Source organism: Elgaria multicarinata, chromosome 10 (assembly GCF_023053635.1).
Source record: "Elgaria multicarinata webbii isolate HBS135686 ecotype San Diego chromosome 10, rElgMul1.1.pri, whole genome shotgun sequence".
In the NCBI taxonomy this organism is placed as follows: Eukaryota; Metazoa; Chordata; class Lepidosauria; order Squamata; family Anguidae; genus Elgaria; species Elgaria multicarinata.
In genome coordinates this window covers 55,955,453-55,970,868 of record NC_086180.1, presented here as the reverse complement: position 1 = coordinate 55,970,868, position 15,416 = coordinate 55,955,453, and the positions used below count along the sequence as shown (strand labels likewise).

The 15,416-nt window shown below is 44.0% G+C and overlaps 1 protein-coding gene across 1 annotated transcript in view; it reads right to left on the bottom strand.

The window, feature by feature from the left end:
• Nucleotides 1-838: 838 nt before the first annotated feature.
• LOC134404415 (phospholipid-transporting ATPase VD-like) overlaps nucleotides 839-15,416 on the bottom strand; it is a 41,541-nt gene continuing 26,963 nt past the window's right edge. The window contains exons 15-22 of the mRNA XM_063135101.1: nucleotides 14,136-14,424; nucleotides 12,057-12,133; nucleotides 10,873-10,998; nucleotides 9,367-9,567; nucleotides 7,178-7,258; nucleotides 6,805-6,909; nucleotides 4,006-4,193; nucleotides 839-965 (exon numbers count right to left, since the gene is read on the bottom strand). Of these exons, the coding sequence (XP_062991171.1) occupies nucleotides 839-965; nucleotides 4,006-4,193; nucleotides 6,805-6,909; nucleotides 7,178-7,258; nucleotides 9,367-9,567; nucleotides 10,873-10,998; nucleotides 12,057-12,133; nucleotides 14,136-14,424 (1,194 nt within the window). The remainder of the gene's footprint in view (nucleotides 966-4,005; nucleotides 4,194-6,804; nucleotides 6,910-7,177; nucleotides 7,259-9,366; nucleotides 9,568-10,872; nucleotides 10,999-12,056; nucleotides 12,134-14,135; nucleotides 14,425-15,416) is intronic.

Sequence of the window (15,416 nt, the reverse complement as noted above, 5' to 3'; positions counted from 1 at the left end):
CATACATCTTTAGCCTGTGGTTTAAGTGTGAACCAGCCCTTTGGCGTCATCATTTAGCCCAGGGGTGCAGAGCTAGAACAGGACGGGAGGCCGACTTGCCCTCTTCTGGGCCCTAAACTACATAGTGCCAAAACTAAAAACAACAACTAACAACAACAATGAAAACAGAAACCCAAATAAATAAATAAATAAATAAATAAAATGCTCTTGCCTGCTGTTTGGGCCAACGTGGAGCCACAGTCCTCTGCTATGTCCCTCCCACATGTTAAACACACAAACCGCGAACACAAGCAAGCAGACCTTACAAGCAAGAAAAAGTAACAGAAAAAAGGAACAAATGGGTGGTATTTTATGTGTGAAGATATGTACGCTTACATCATTAAATTTAATACAGTAATTACATGTAGCCTACATTTAATAAAAAAATATGTACATACCTAACAGGAAATTATATATAGATATACAAAACAAAAGTAGAAGGGGGGGGGGAAGAGAAATAAATAAACAAATAAATAAAGAACAAGGAATAGGAAAAAGAAGAAGAAAAGATGGGGGGGAAATGAAGAGGAAATAGAATGCAATGCAATGAACTTTGTCTGGAGGCCCAGATTTGATGTCAACAGAGTCCGTGCAATACCAAAACATAATGTGTAAGTCCCGGCTAACAACCAAACACTGGCTGAAGGCCAGATTCAAGCAGCTGGCAAAGGAAGATCCTTAGATTTAATTTTGATGGCAGTAAGAAATGATTCCACAGTGTCAGAACTTTGAAACGTGGCCTTCAATTGACTGGTAGGTGCAAAATTCGCATTAGTCTCCTGGTGATCAATTCTTCCCCTCACATTGGGGCAGTTTTTGGACTGTGCAGCAGTCGCCTCCCTCCTTTAGGAGCTGTTTCCTCAAGTTGACTGGCTTCCATCAGGGGACTTGGAAATATGGTGGACTGGATCACCCTGAACATAAACCTACAATATAAAGGGAAAATCAAATAAGCTGTGTCGGCATGGATTAAATATGTTTTGGGCAAGCGGCCTTTTGTGAAACAGTAGTATTCTGAATGAGAACAGAACAGGCTCTCACCACACCACCCAGAGGCCATGAAGATCTTCGTCTCCCTCCACCACTGAGAAACAGGAGTTAGAGCACAACCCAAAACTCTTTCATCCCGACGATGCTAGTACCGTTATCATGCTGATACCAATGAAGAACTGAGTGCCAGATAATGGTTTGGGGATTATGGATGGTCAAGAATTTATATATATTTTTCTTACCACATTCAGACTGAAAAAGTTCAAGATGATAACAACCTACTGAGATCCTGGCTAGAGCACGTTGGCCTTTGACATACGAAAGCCAATGGTCACATCCCAGCAAGCTATACGGTTCTTTGCGTGGCCTTTAGCAAGTCTCTCTCTCTCTCTCTCCCTCCCTCCCTCCCTCCTCTACTTTACAGTCTTGTCATAAGAATAAAGCACTGTTCCAAGTTTCTTGGAGGAAGGGCGGGATACCAGCAGTGGTATAGTGGAACCAGGGCTTGTGGGGATGCAGCCATGGCACTTTTGGGTTAGCAGGAACACTGTTGTTGTCCATCACACACACTCATGCCACAAAATTCCCTGTTCCCTCTGAGCTTGGCTGCAATTCTCACAGTACCCAGGGGGAAATTAATTTCCCCAGCAGCCATATATTGTTCCCTGCTGTAACGCAGTGTATTTTGGGGTGCCTTGGACTTGAATGGGCAATTAAGACCCATTGTCCTCACAAATGTCCTGCTCCTGGTGGAGGTGAATTGCTTTGCTGACATGGACCAAGGGGCTGCCTGCATCTTTGGGCTCTCCTTGGGGGCTTGGCTATGAGGCTGTCATGATGAAAGCCTGCACTTCAAAATTTACCACTGCAAAACTGGATATAAATATAATGCAATACAAAACCAGCAAGAGAAAATTCTAACAATGCCACTAACGCCTGACATAGACCTTGGATTTTGAAGTCTTAAGCAAGGCAGGTCATGAAGTCCTAAACCACTTCTGACAAGGTGGCCTCAGAGCCCTGAGGGACAGCATGCGTTGGTGGCCCAGCATCAAACAAGGACCCACCAGTACCACCTTCTGAAATTGCCCCTCCAAGAAGACCTGGAGCCACTGTACAACGGTGCCTCCCAGTCCCAGAAGGATACCATACTTCATGGTATTGAAAGCTGCCAAGAGATCCAGCAGAACTAACAGGAACACACTCCTCCTCTCCAGTTCCAGACACAGATCATCCACCAAGGTGACCAAAGCAGTCTCTGTTCTATAGCTAGGCCTGAAGCCAGACTGATCTAGATCTAGATCATCCAGGAATCCCTGGAGCTGAGAAGCCACCACATGCTGCAGCACCTTGTCCAAGAATGGAATTTTATAATCTGAATGAGGGATTTGTTTTTAAGCAAAGGCCTTTCCACTATCTCATTTAGGCAGGATGGAAACATACCTTGCCATTAAGAGGAATTCACCATTACCCTTTCCCACTCAGCCACTCTCCCTAAGTTAGCAAGGGCAAGGGTCCAACACACAAGTGGTCGGCCTCACACCTGAGTTGTCCACAAACACCATTCTACGCAATGTCTCACTCATTTCATCGGCCACAATTTCCGGGAAAACTAGGAGGCTCATTTGGCTCCACTCTGTGGGACAGGACATGTAAGAACAATCATGTTAACCAGCTGGGCCAATTCTTCATTCTAGGGATTCACCAGGGATTTGACAGGATCACCTGCTGAGGTGACAGGAAAATCCCAAAGAGCCATCAGAAAGCTATCCAGTTCCATCAGTCTCCTTAGTCCTTCTTTCTCACCTCCCTGCTCCTGCATAGACTCAGAGACTCCACGAGTCATTAGGCAGTGATAAATGAAATGACCGAAACATGACAATACCCAGATCCAGACCCTAACCCCATCCTGTGCAAAAGACCAGATATAAAGGGTGCCCTGCCGAATGAGTGGGGCCAAATATTAATTGGGACAAAGACAGACCCCTGGTAACCATGAAGTCCTGAACCACTTCCTACAACGTGACCTCAGTGTGTATATTGACACCTCCCAACATAAGAAGTCAGCTCGCTCAGGAAGGGAGACTGTTGAGTAGTGGGGCAAGCAGTACGCCAACAGAATCCAGAGCGTAGCACTCTGGAGAGTCCTGCTGGCTATTCTCCTGCTGTGGCTGGAGAGCACCTAGCATAGTTCTCCAGAGATCCTTCCTTGTGAACATGACTTGCTCTGAGGGGTGTTTTCACAGAGCAAGGTCTTCTGGGAAAGATGGCCTTGGAGATCTCCTGTGCTACTTCAGCACAGGCAGTCTCCAAGGTCACCTCCCTGCCAACGCCTCGCTCTGAGGAAGGACTCCTCAGAGCTAGGCACTGAGGGACAACCATGCCATGGCTGCCCAAGTCTGGGGGAAGAGAGGAGGATAATGGTGGCAATGGGAGGTCTTGCACCAGTAATGGTTTCCACTAGTGCATCGTCATTAGTGTCAGAATAATCCAAGTGCAGGGCTAAACCTACACTACTGCTTTATAGAGGTATTGAAGTGCACTGATAACTGTTGGGGCACAGGACACATTCCATATACCGCTTTCGCAGTGTTATTTCCTGCTTTTTATTCTACATTCACAATGATCTGACACAAGGGGTAAATCTGGCCTTGGATTCTACTCTATCAGTCATGACTCTTTCACCATTCAGCTTCATAGGATTGCTCCAGTTCTAGTATCATGGAAGCGGGAGAAAACCTTCTCCCTGTCCATTTTCTCCATAGGCTAGGCTAGGCCAGGCAGCTTCTTCCCGACACGTAGCTTTCTACGTGGAGGAATTGATCCTGGTGTGTAAGAGCCCCCAATCATACGATTCCCCACCTGCAGCCTGAAGTGATATAGGCCAGTCAAAGTTTAACAACCTCAGTAAGAGCTAGACTTAATATGAAGAAGGAAATCTCCCCCAACATGTTTGGTTCTGAAGCAATGAAATACCTTGGGAGAAGAGCCACGACAGTTGTGATGATGCAGATCAGATAAAACACTGGATTAGACAGATGTTTCTGCAAAACCCAGTATGGATTGGCTGGTGGATTGCAGAGGACACAGGCAGCTCCAAGAGTCCCATTAATGCCGAAGAAGAGTACGCCACTACCAGCTATAACAGACCGGTGTATCCAGTTCTGAAATAAATTCAAACAACCACAGAAGAACAAACTCTTGAGATCAAATTTGCTTCCATTCTGAAGAACTGAAAGGCAGAGCTATGGGCATAAACAGTCAGAAACACACACAGACAGACACACACACACTTCGTGCCAAACAAGTATTGTCCCCACGCTTCTCAACGTTCCCAAGGGGAGAAGTGCTACTTAGCAATTGTTTAAAAACTCACTGTTCACACCTATCTGGGGAATCAGTTGTCTCTAAACTCCTCCCATGGGGAAGCCCAGTGTTACTACCCCTTTGCTTCTTCAAGTAGCTATGGGTGCCTGGGCTTCATCCTGTGAACAAAGGCTGGAAGGGAAAATCTCTCCTGACTCAGGAAAGGTGCAATATAATAAAGGTGCAAGACATGGAGCTATCCGGTGTCTCCAGTCATCTCAATCCATCAAGTGAGGAACAACTGAGAATAGCGAGAGAAACACAATGAGGGATGTCACACTTAATGAATCAAAGTGATGTTTGATGGAGCTTAACAGTGAAAAGGGAGCCATTCATAAGGACGGAGCGTTTAGAATAGCAGGGTAGGTTGTACACATTTGAATTTCTGCTCCATGATGTTTATGGAACTAGGAATGCCTCCATCAGCCTTCCCCTACCTGGAACCTTTTAGATGTGTTAGAATACAACTCCCATCATTCCCAGGTGTCAGAGGACAATTCCATGCTGGCTTGGAAAGATGGTGGCTGCAGTCCAATACATTCCAAGGGCATCAGGTTGGGGGAGGATGCTCTACACTGTGGAAGGTAGGTGGTCTAACAATTGCCCACTCCCCCAAAATGAACTTTTCCTAGTGTGTGCACCAGGCTACTGCAGTCAACCATTTTAGAGAATTGTGGCAATCAGAAAGAGGCTGGGAAACTGGAAGTCCCTCACAGCAGAATCCTTTGTTCTTGAAGAGAGACAACACTTCCGACCTATGAGAGCCTGACGTCTTGGACAGGTAAAAACAAAGTGCTTTTTCTCATCTCCAGTCCATTGTGGGGCATCTTCAAGTGGAACTCATGGCTCTTCTCTTTCATTTTGCATGAAGCAGTGTGGCAGAACTCAACATGTGTCTTTCCCTGGCTAATGCTCCACTGGTCTGTTTGATCCAATTGCACCTGCAGTCTTTGTCCATCTCATGAATGGTTGGAAATGGGTGTTTCTGGTGTTTCAAACAGGTCCATCAATGTAGTCCTGCAGCATCTGGTGGCTAATGGAATGTATGCCCAAGCAGAGCCTGATTCAATTCCCTGATGGCTGTTCTGCTGAGCGAGCCTCCCACTGTGTGGACTATTCATGTTAGGTGTTTTGCTTTGAGACATCAGCGGTTCTGAGCATCTCATGGGCCTCCTGGTAAAGCGAGTGAGCTGTCCTACTGGGCCCTTGATTCACTTCTTCTTCTGATAATTCTCCCATTCTCCTATGGAGAGGAGGCCTCAAGAGCCTCTGATCCAGCCAGGGATAAGCAGTGAATGCTGCCCCTCATCCTCCCTTTGCCCCCTCCAAGAGCAAATCTGTCCCAAAATGGTAGAAGAGCACCATCATTTTGGGGAGCACCATCTGTACGGGATGTATGGGCCTGTTTCCCTTCTAGGTTATACTCAAAATGGGAGGAGGCATAGCCACATCTATGGGTAGCTCTACCTGGGGGAGCCATGAGATAATGCACAATGGCTCCTTTTGCAGTGCTTCTACCTGGAGCTGCCATGAGAGTGGCTCTTGTGTTAATGCCCTTTCTCCTTTAAGCAGAGACTGACTAGGAGTGACTTGCACCTTTGTTCAACCCAGATAATATTCCCTCAACATCCTTCGACACTACAGATCTGACCCATTTCAGGAAGTCTGGCTGGGCTTGGTGTCCCTGGAGGAGTTTGGTTTGCTTCTGATGCATTGTGCCTCTTCCAGCGTAAAGAAGCAGGGTGAGTGTGTGTGTGGGGGGGAGAGACAGCTTTGTGAGCTATTATTTATGTATATACAGTAAATACAGGAACATATTTTGTTAAAGATTGGTCCCTTTCACCAGATTCTTCCAGTTTCATGCCATCATAAACCATTCTCGATTTGGCAAATTAGGAATAATTTGTTTTTTCAGCTCAGGGTGAGGAAACTTTTTTAGCCCAAATTTCATTTTGGAGCAGCTCTCGGGGCCCACATACCAGTTCTGGGTGGGACAAAACAGGCAGGGGGCCAAAATACCAGTATATTTTAGCTTAAAACTCTTCCTGCCAGTGACCAAGTCTTAGGAGAGGCATTTCAAATAGAGGCATTATAGAAGCTGAGAAACACCTGAACAACCAGTGTTTGGGGGGAAGGGGCGTGGCCATCTGGGTAACCCGGTGAGGGGGGGGATTGAGATCCCAGGCAGGCTGGATTGGGAACCCAGGCCTTTGGTCCTGCACCTCTTCTTTAGCTGCTTGTGCCAGGGAGAGGAGCCAAGCAGGAGGGAACAGCACACAGCTTGCGATGCTGGGAAATCCTGGCTCAAAGTTCTGTAGGCACATGGCCTGTGAGGTGATAAATGGTGACTCAGCCCTGTTTAAGAATAATTTGTGAATTCAGCTGTAGAACAATAAATAAATTACTCACCAAAGTTTTACTTTCAATGATGAGGTGTAGTAGTATTACAAAGAACATGGAAGTGTTCATTACACTCCCAAAGGAGTATATGTGAATGTCAGAGTGAAGGAAGGTCTGCAAAGGAACAATCATTGAAACTATTATTGATGTATTCCATGCCTATCTTCCCAATAAAGACCATAAAGGAGGATGTGGAAATAACACATAGGCCTGTTAGGCTACTGGTTGGTTTTTCATATACAAAATGTTAATGATTCTTCTTGTGAATTTGGAGGAAGCTTAAACATACAAATCAAGAGGGGGAAATGGCTTCACCTTGTTTTTAAATCAAGGTAAAAGAACAGAGACAGTGGCAAGAGGGGGGGAAGCTCTTAATACTTACAAAGTAAGGGATAAGAAAGCAAACCAAGCTTTGATAAAGAGCATCTGCTAAGTTCCCTGCAAAGGCAGATCTCATGTACGGCTGAAAAGGAAACACAGGAGAAATACATCTTAGCTTTGGCCATTACAGATTCTAGTAAGTTTGAATTATCTGCCTGCTCAGATACCTGAATCTCCCCCTAGTGAGCTGTCAAGAGGGGTACTTGGCAGCCATGGAGAGCATCCCCGTCCAAGTCTCAGGTCTTCTCTACATTAAAGTAATGAACCACATGTGCTTCCTAAGTAGTCTTTCTGGGATTACAATGGGCACAATACATATGTCTTCCCCATTCCTCCAAGTGCGAAAGCAAGGAAAACCACGTGGGGGAGTAAAAAATAGCCAAAGGCAAGGGTGGAACCAAATAATCTTCAACAATAATATTAGTAAAAGTTTTATTAAAGTGCCAGGTGCCTACGTGTTTCGAACGTGGTTCCATTCTTCCTCAGGGCTTTATAACGTTCGTGAACTTGTCTGCAGCTTCTAGCAGCTTCTGCAGACAACTTCACAAACGTTATAAAGCCCTGAGGAAGAACGCAACCGCGTTCAAAACGTGTAGGCACCTGGCACTTTAATAAAACTTTTACTAATATTATTGTTGAAGATTACTTGGTTCCACCCTTGCCTTTGGCTATTTTTTACTTCCCCGTTCCTCCACCTGTTTGGGGCTGTTTCCTTTGTGGGGAGTTCCATATGTTCCAATTATACAGCCAGCAGATGCTGCTGTGACATTGTAACAATATTGCGCTATCCCCCAAATACACCAGCCCTTTGATGGTAGTGAATATTTGTTTCTGCATTTTTGGTGAGTTAAACCATTAGGAATAAATCTAAAAAATGGCAGGAGAGGCACTGGAGGACCCACAAACTTCAGAGAGTAACCAATCTTGATTGTGCTACATAAGCGCCTTGTGAAGGAGCCTCAGATCTCAGTCTTCAGTGAGAATCTGAGTGAGCCAATCTGCTCCATGCCAAGCTGCATTATGGGATATTGAAATGAGAGAATGCAAACCGACTTATTGTACCAAGATTTGTTAGTGTTTAAATGCAACTTTTAAGCTGCAAAACCAGAATCAGAAAGAGACATCTTCATTTTGAAGGAACCAGTCTCACCATGATGCTCATGATCAAAAGTTTTAAGTAGATGCATCTAGAACCTCTTGTGAGATCTACATAGGGACCCTATGCTGGGAGTGCAGAGAGATTTTGTGATCTATGTTGCACAAACAGACCCATTCACACTTCTAAAACTGGTCTCCTGAGCCACTTTGGACAAATTGTTTCACTTCAGTTTTCTCTCTCTGGTATTCTTATTTTCCTAGCCCAGAGGCCCTCCTAGATAGAGAATTTCAGGCTGACCTCTACAGCATTTCTCTCTAGCACACAGTACAGAATGAGAGGGACACATTTTTGCTGAGGATTCCCTCAAAATGGTACAGAAAAGCAATAACAGTCAGTGAGATGGCCGGTGAGAACATCAAACGATCCATCAAATGACTGTCTCAAATATAATTTATTTATTTATTTATTACATTGTTATCCTGCCCAATAGCCGAAGCTCTCTAGGTGGTTCACAAAAATTAAAACCACAATAAAACAACCAACAGGTTAAAAGCACAAATACAAAAAACATTATAAAAAGCACAACCAGGATAAAAACCACGCAGCAAAATTGATATAAAATTAAAATACAGAGTTAAAACAGTAAAATTTAAATTTAAGTTAAAATTAAGTGTTAAAATACTGAAAGAATAAAAAGGTCTTCAGCTGGCGTCAAAAGGAGTACAGTGTAGGCGCCAGGCGGACCTCTCTGGGGAGCTCATTCCACAACCGGGGTGCCACAGCGGAGAAAGCCCTCCTCCTAGTAGCCAACTGCCTCACTTCCTTTGTAATCTATGCTGCCCTTCTAACGACACTGACATTTGTGCAGAAGAATGATGCCTTTCGTCTGTCTGTCTGTCTGTCTGTCTGTCTGTCTGTCTGTCTATCTATCTATCTATCTATCTATCTATCTATCTATCTATCTATCCCCATCAGATTATTTAATAACAAGGAATGCATGTTAGAATTCAGGTTCAACTGGCAAGGACTGTGTCACCAAGAGCATAGGAGACATTTCAACTTTCAAGCACTTTTGCCAAGCTAAGAAATACCTCATTTCTTTGTCCAGCTTTGTAAAGTTCTGGCCTCCTTAAAAGTGTTTGTGCCGAGACATCCTTGTCTAACACCCCATAAATGATTGGTGGTACTGAAGTGTACAGAAGGTTGAAGAAAATCAAACTCCAGTAATCACTCATGGGGGTTCCTGAAAATCCACAGAAGAACTGGAACCAGAACAGGAGGCCTACGTATGCCTGTTATGAGGACACACAGGAATTACAGGTTAGAATTCATAAATGGAAGCCAGTCATCTTGGTGGTGGTGGTGTGTGTTTGAATAGGAAGTCAAATGATCCTTACAGTAGCCTACAGGAGTGTAGCATGCTAGTGCTTCAAACCTGTCAAGCCCACACCCCCAAAGCTCTGGAAATAGTCTGAATAGTAACGATTTTGAATATTTCTCAGCATCAAACTCCTAAGATTGTTTGGAAAAGTCATGGAAGCCCAGCTGAATAACAGCAGAGAGACAAAAGTTAACCTTGTAGCGCAGTCAATTAAAAACATGATAGCTTAAACCACTGTAGCCTCCAGGCACTTGTAAGAGGAGTCTTACACTGGCCCTGCTTTCCTGGAATTTCAAATTCATGGGTCTTCAATGTTTTTGGGACAGTGGGTACGTGAGACATGTCATGGGTGCCCTCACAAAATGGCTGCCACAGGGGCTTGTTCATTCATAAAATGGCTGCCATAACGGACATGGCTGGTCACAAAACACACATTTCCCAGAAAGAATATGGTGAGACGAAAAGAAAAGTAACTTGCCCCAGAACCTAAATACAAGGTCGAGGTGGGCTCCGAGCTACCCTACTTCCCTTACCCTCTATTGAACCTCAAAGGCAGAGCAGCACACAGCACTTGGCTTTGCAGCATGCCAGCATCCCCATTATAATATAATAATTAAATAATCTTGAGAAATAAAAGGAAAGTCAGGAGGTGCAGGGAGCCTGGACGGCACCAAGACTGGCACCATGCTGGAGTCCCAGGGCTACCAGAATGCAGTAATGCTCACCTCATTTCCATTGCCAGAGGTTACAGACAATCAGCTCTCCCTGTGATTAGAGCTATGAACAGACATGTTTTTGAGGAATTACTAAATGGGGAGTGGTCATCTCCATCCCAGGCTTGTAACATGCTGAAGTGCTTACTGCGCAGAGAAGAAAGCCCAACAGTTCAAGGGCATCACCACAGCTGGCAAGTCCAGTCTGTTTCAGGTACTACATGAAAAGATCCCTTTGATAATTTGCAAGTTTCAATACAGAGCCAACCTGTCGCAATGTCTCATTAATGCTGAGAGATAGCTTTTTGGCCCAGTCCATACTTAATAGACTGTAAATGCCTCGGAAGCACTGATCCTTAACCCAAGGCAGATGGGCAGACTCAATATTTGCTACCAGAGTCTGAACACAGAAACTACTAGCATCCTAGCCATATTTCTAAGCATGAAGAAACTGTTCTCCCACACGGTCAAAAGCATTATGGCATCCATGGGTAGCTACATACCAAATTCTTGTAGAAAAAGTAAAGGATCATATTAGCCAGTCGGGTGTAGCACCAGTGGCCATGGACAAACAGCAGCTTGCTGAGGTGTTTGAACTGAGAAATGGCAAAATCGCTTGCCAACACAGCCTGAAAGCAAACACAAAGGAAGTAAAATACAGCAACCAAGAAGATAGCTAGAGAATGAAGTCTTTCATGGACTTGCATTGACTAATGGATTGCCTACCACTTGCTTCTTCTCCCCCCTCATCCACTGACCCACTGATGACAACTGCACATGAGAACATAAAAACACAAGAGCCATGTTGGATCAAACCATGGGGAAATCTAGTGCAGCATTCTCTTCACACAGTGGCAACCAGGTGCTTATGGAAAGCTCCCTCCTGCTCATGTTCCCAGCAACTGGTATAAAGAGGCATACTGACCAATATGGGAGGTAATATAAAGCAGTCTTTTTCAAGCTATCCACCTTGGTGGTCATCACTACATCTTGTGGTAGTAATTCCCATAAACTATGCCATGTATGAAGGACACTTTTTATCTATCCTGAATCTCCAACCATCAAGCTTTGTAGGACGACCCCAAGTTCTAGTATTATGAGAGAGAGAAACTTCTCCATATCTACTCTTTTCCTATCTATCCTGCATAAATTTGTACATCTTGATCTTGTCTCATGTTGCCAGTCCAAAATAAAGTTCTACCTCAGTGCTTCATTTTTTAACCCTTCTTCTTTTTAATCTACTTCTACCCCTCAGCCTTCTTCTCAAACCAGTTGTCCATCCCAGCTCTGCCGGAGTTTCTCCTTGTTTCTTTCATTCCCCCTATTTGTTAATTATATCATTTATTAGTTCCCTATTATTTATTTACAGAACACTAATCCATCTATTGCTGTCCTTCTGATTTATTGCCAAGATACATTTCAATGCCTCACAGATGAGGAAAATAGCTCTAGAACCTGTGAAGAGATGGTTCTAAGGACCATTATATCCTGTTCTTTCCTCCACTACAGTTTTAAAATATCATGGTATTTGTCTTTCCAATATTGATACAGGATAGGATATACGAATTCCAAAGTATTCAGTATTCAGCCTTCGATCCCACTGACAACATATTATGTGACAAGCAGGCCTGCCAGTAGATCTACGGGCAACGCTGCTTTCATGTATGGATCCATCAAGCCATCCTACCTGCATGCCTTCTTGGCCAGCGATTCCAATTCCAACATCAGCAACTTGAATCATACTAACGTCGTTGGCACCGTCACCTTCCAAGAGAGGGAAAAGAACAGTCTTGCCATGGAATTGGCCTGGGGGACTATTGCTTTGTACAGACTTTGTACATGGACTTGGGGGTGGGGGCAGGGTTGAACAGAGAATGCTGAGAAGAGGAGAGAGTATTCAGGTTTTTTTTTTTACTAGATTCACTCAATTTGCTCCCTGACCTGAACGCAGAGCTAAATGCAATCTATGGTCAGAGCTTGTAGATTTCCAAACTCTTGATTTGATATGCACAACAACAACAAAACACATCCAAAAATGTGTACATTTGTTAAAGTGTCCATGAAAAAATGCATATATTTGAATCAATGTGAGAAAATGTGTACATTTTTTAAAAAGGCACACAATGGATGCTTACACTTGGGGAAATGTGCACAAAAATATGCACATATTTTGATGAAAAAAGAAAAAAAATCTTACAGTTTGATCTGGATACAAGTCGGAATACACTTCAAGGTGGAGATCACCTGATGACTCAAGTGTTGTTAATTTGCACATCTCTGTTTTAAAGCACCGAAAGACTGCTGTTCTGCAGTACACAGGCCAAAAAGCTGCACAGGGGAGGGTCAGGAAAGTGGGAGTGGGAAAGGGTTAAGCTCTCGGCCCTCTTCCTCCCCACACTTCTCTGCTCAAAATCCCTCCTCACTACTTTTGTTTCATATGTCAAAAGAAGAATGTGTTGTTGTTGTTCCCTTCAGAGAGAGTCCAATTGAACTTAGTAATACTTACCTCTGAGTAAGCGTGCGCAGGATCATAATGTCAATCATTTCACTCAACACAGAACTCTCTTCAAGCATATTGTACTAAAAGGTCATCATCTACCTAAGACATGCTTTAATAGCTGCATTATGTGGGAATGCAAATGAGGTAAGCTTCTGCTTTTCACCCTTCTCCCAGTCCTGTGTAACTGTGGCCTGGATATGCATGCAAACCCACCCTCGTTCTTTGCATTTAAACTAGAGAGGAACTTGGGCAGAGAAAGCGTGACGAATTCACAATTCCTATTGCGGTGATTCCACATTGCCTGTGAAGTCACCTAAGATTGGCCATGTTTGGAAGTCACAATAAGCCACAGCTCCTCCTGACAGGAACAAGCTACAGTGAGCGTTGGACCAGGAGGAAGAGTTCAGAAGGTTTTACTTTGGGCTAATTTTCTTCGCCACGTCTTCAGGAGCCACAAACTGTGGTCAACACTAACTATGGTTAATTTCAAACAGGCCCATAATTTCAAAGCCAATGTCCATAGAATATGGCAAACTGTGGTTAACTAAGAGCAGAAGTGTCTGAAGTCTTCCTTTCATGTGTAGGAGAGGAGCAGAGGAGGGGGAATTGAATGAGTCCATTGCTTGCTGTGGCTTGTGCATGTTGAGCGCACTAATCCATGGTTTAACATGCCATGAGAATGTGGCCATTGTTATTCTGATAAGAATTCTGGAATCATCTTGAAGTAAAGGAAGGTCCCCTGCCCACTTAAGTGGAACAGGGAAACTCCACTCTTGAGTAGCAATGCCTGGCAGATAGGAGTGCCTGATTTGCAAGTCAAAGTACTAGCATCCTAGAGTATACTCTCTCTTTCTGTCACTTACTCTATGGAGCAGCAAGGATTTGCATCAACCAAGTCCTGGTTGGGAACCCAGGTATTACACCTTTAACCTGCTGTAGCATCCTGATTTATGTCAATACTTTTTGGAAGGAAAAAAAAAGAAAGAACATACTTCAAAGGAAATGCAAAGGGAATATAGCATATATGAGGGTGCAAGGCAGGTAAGCATCCAAGATGAACAAGAAAAAGGGAGACCATAAGAATAAAAGAACATAAGAGGAGCTTTGCTGGATCAGACCAGCTGTTGAACAGAAAGATGTAACTCAAAGGAAGAGACCGAAGCACCTCAAACAATGAATTTATATACAGCATCCTGAGACATTGCTCCCCTTTACTTATTGAATATAGCATATGTGCCACCCTGTTCAAAGAGAAAAGCAACTCACCTATGGCGAGTGTCATCACTTTCAGCTCCTTCCGTACCAGCTTCACCAGCTGGCCCTTCTGCAGTGGCGTCGCTCTGCAGCAGATGACAGCCCGGACACTTTTGGTGAGCTGCAGGAACTTACTCTGTAGACTCGGATGCAAGGCAAATGCTAAGGTTGGCCCATCGATGACGAGTGCAGAGCTGAACTGGGGAACGGTGGTTTGGGACGCAGTGCTTTGCCTGTCCTTGGAAGGAGCATTTGTCTTGATGTCTTCTAAAATGCTCTCCAGCATCTTTCCACAGGCATCCTGGTTGGAAAAAGGAAGGTGGTGAGATGACGGTTTTGTCTTGGTTCAGTTTCTTGCAAGTGTACATTAAAACATCACTTTTGAAGCCACATCTAGATGAATGTTGTAGTTTGTCAGGTAAACATTTAGCCAAAGCTCTTTAGGCAGTTTATTAAAAACGTTATACAATTTCTTTAAACCACAAAAACATACCACTGGCAGCAGGCGGCCCTTGTTGGGGAGATCATTCCATAACCTGGAGTGGGATCTTAGATACAGAGCATAGTGTAATGTTGTGTGTGTTTAACAGACTGATATGGCACTTTTAACTTTCAACAGGAAAATAATGCTTTAGAAAAGGTTGATGAGGCTATAAGAAGAAAAGTCAACATCATTGACGTTCAATTTGGACATCACAATACAATCACAATACCCCTTCTGCACCTCTTCTGTTTGTGTGGCTTTGATGAGGAGATTGAAAGCTTTTGTTTTCCTTCTTCTTCTTCTTTTTTTTTTTGGTGCTAACCACAATTTAGCATTATGTCCAAACACTAAATTGTGGTTAAATTTGAGGAGGTTTCTTGGAAAGAAGCCAGCTTCATGAGTTGGTATGGTTTCAAACTAACTATAGTCAAGATTAACCATAGGGTTCAAGTTCAGAGTAAATGACAAGCTGTGGTAATCCAAAATGGAAGGGAAAGCTTCTAATCGCCTTCTCACAGCTGTACTAGAGAGGAGGAGAAGAGGGCAGCACAAGAGCCCAAGGCTAACTGTGGCTCATTCCTGTAATAATAAACCATGGTTTATCATGACCTCCAAACCAGCTGTCATATGGGCAGGGGCTGTGGGAAATGCTTACTGAATGAGGCACACACAAACGCCTAATCTACACCAAGCAGGATATTGCACTATGAATGCGGAATGGAAGCGGTATATAAAAGGCAGGAGGCACACTACTGCTTTATAGCAGTACTGAAGTGCACTGACAACTGTTGGGGCCCACTGACACATAC